Here is a 1405-nt window from a genome sequence, read left to right as displayed (position 1 = left end):
TCAAGAGAGGACTTCGTGAGGAGACGCGTTCCTCATATCAGCCAGCGAACACCTTAAGCAGCTCCTCAAAATGTTCCTGGCACAGATGCGATATGAGCGTTTCGTCACTGAATAGATAACGATATTACAAAGTGGATTCAACAGGAGCGGCCAGCACACAACGGCTCGAATGATCATCGAGACTTCTTTTGGCCACACCATTGCGACATACAACTGGCAAATAGTGAACGGCATCCAGGCCATAACGTAGGTACCCGTCACCATGATCGTCATCTTCAAGGCGCGGTGGCCGGTCGATTTCTTGTTCTGCTTACTGTCGATCCCAGTATTCGGCTGATCTTCACTATCGTCTTTTGTGGTACGCTTCACTGACTTACTCCTATCAACTGTAGTCAGTTCTTGGACCTGGATCCGGCGGACGTGACGTCTACTTATGCAGACAATCCTTGAGTACATGACGGACAAGATGGGAACGAACAGCCAGATGCAGAGAGAGAAAATGACGAAGGAATATGGAATGAACATAGGCTTGCTGAAGGACATGATACAAGCCCCGAGTGGCGAGTATTCGATTATGTCCACGCCGTAAGGATTTACGAAAAGAAATGCAAGCAGAAGAAGAGCTTCCGCAAAGCAGAGGCTGAAGGCGATCATGAACGCCTTTTGACGACTCATGAAGGCCACGTAGCGATACGGTGAGGAGATGCTAAAGTAGCGATCTAAGTTCAGGAGTAGTAGACTTGCCGAAGAGATACCACCTACCAGCGTCATACAGAACCCGCAGATCTTACAGAATACTTCGCCGAAGGGCCATTCCCCGACTATGGTTGAGGGGAGCGCCGGGAGAAGAACGAAGCCGAGAATGAGGTCGGCAAACGAAAGGAAATTGTAAAAGACCTTACTTGCGTCATTGATGTCCGGTAGACGAGGGATGACAACGATGTTGAGCACATTCGTAGCGATAATGAGCACGGCGAAGACGAACATGATGAGTCCCTGGAGAATGAAGATAAGACTTGTCCCACTCTCGTTGGGATCTTGGTTGTCGTCTGCAGTAAAATTCACCAATACCACCTCGGTTACCATGATGGCAGAGTGGCAGGCTTCCTAATTAGCATCACCAACACTGGAGTTGCCTTTGGTAGATGATCCACAAAGATTTTCATACTTATACACCATAATGCCGGCAAATCGTACACCATTCCGTTATACTAGCTTCGGAGATGAGTTTGTTTAGCCATCGGCCGAAGTTTACAATGACCAATATGGTGTTGTACTTCCGACAAAGGACTCGACGAATCTGAAGACTTAACGAACGAGTGGTAGGATTGCTAGAAATCTTCGTGTTGTCTCAGTGTTTTCTTTTTTACATTACAAAGACGCGACTTTGATTCTCGACGATGAT

General features: G+C 47.4%; 1 protein-coding gene across 1 annotated transcript; it reads right to left on the bottom strand.

Moving 5' to 3' along the window:
• LOC139726873 (octopamine receptor beta-2R-like) lies at positions 1-1086 on the bottom strand. Its single transcript, XM_071637867.1, has one exon. It carries the CDS (start codon positions 1084-1086, stop codon positions 1-3), a length of 1086 nt encoding a protein of 361 aa, XP_071493968.1.
• Between the last annotated feature and the right edge of the window lie 319 nt (positions 1087-1405).

The sequence above is a fragment of the Diadema antillarum genome, unplaced genomic scaffold (genome assembly GCF_040938485.1).
Source record: "Diadema antillarum isolate AM-2024a unplaced genomic scaffold, OU_Dant_1.0 seq00000103_RagTag, whole genome shotgun sequence".
Classification (NCBI taxonomy): Eukaryota; Metazoa; Echinodermata; class Echinoidea; order Diadematoida; family Diadematidae; genus Diadema; species Diadema antillarum.
This window is presented reverse-complemented; position numbering and strand designations above follow the sequence as displayed.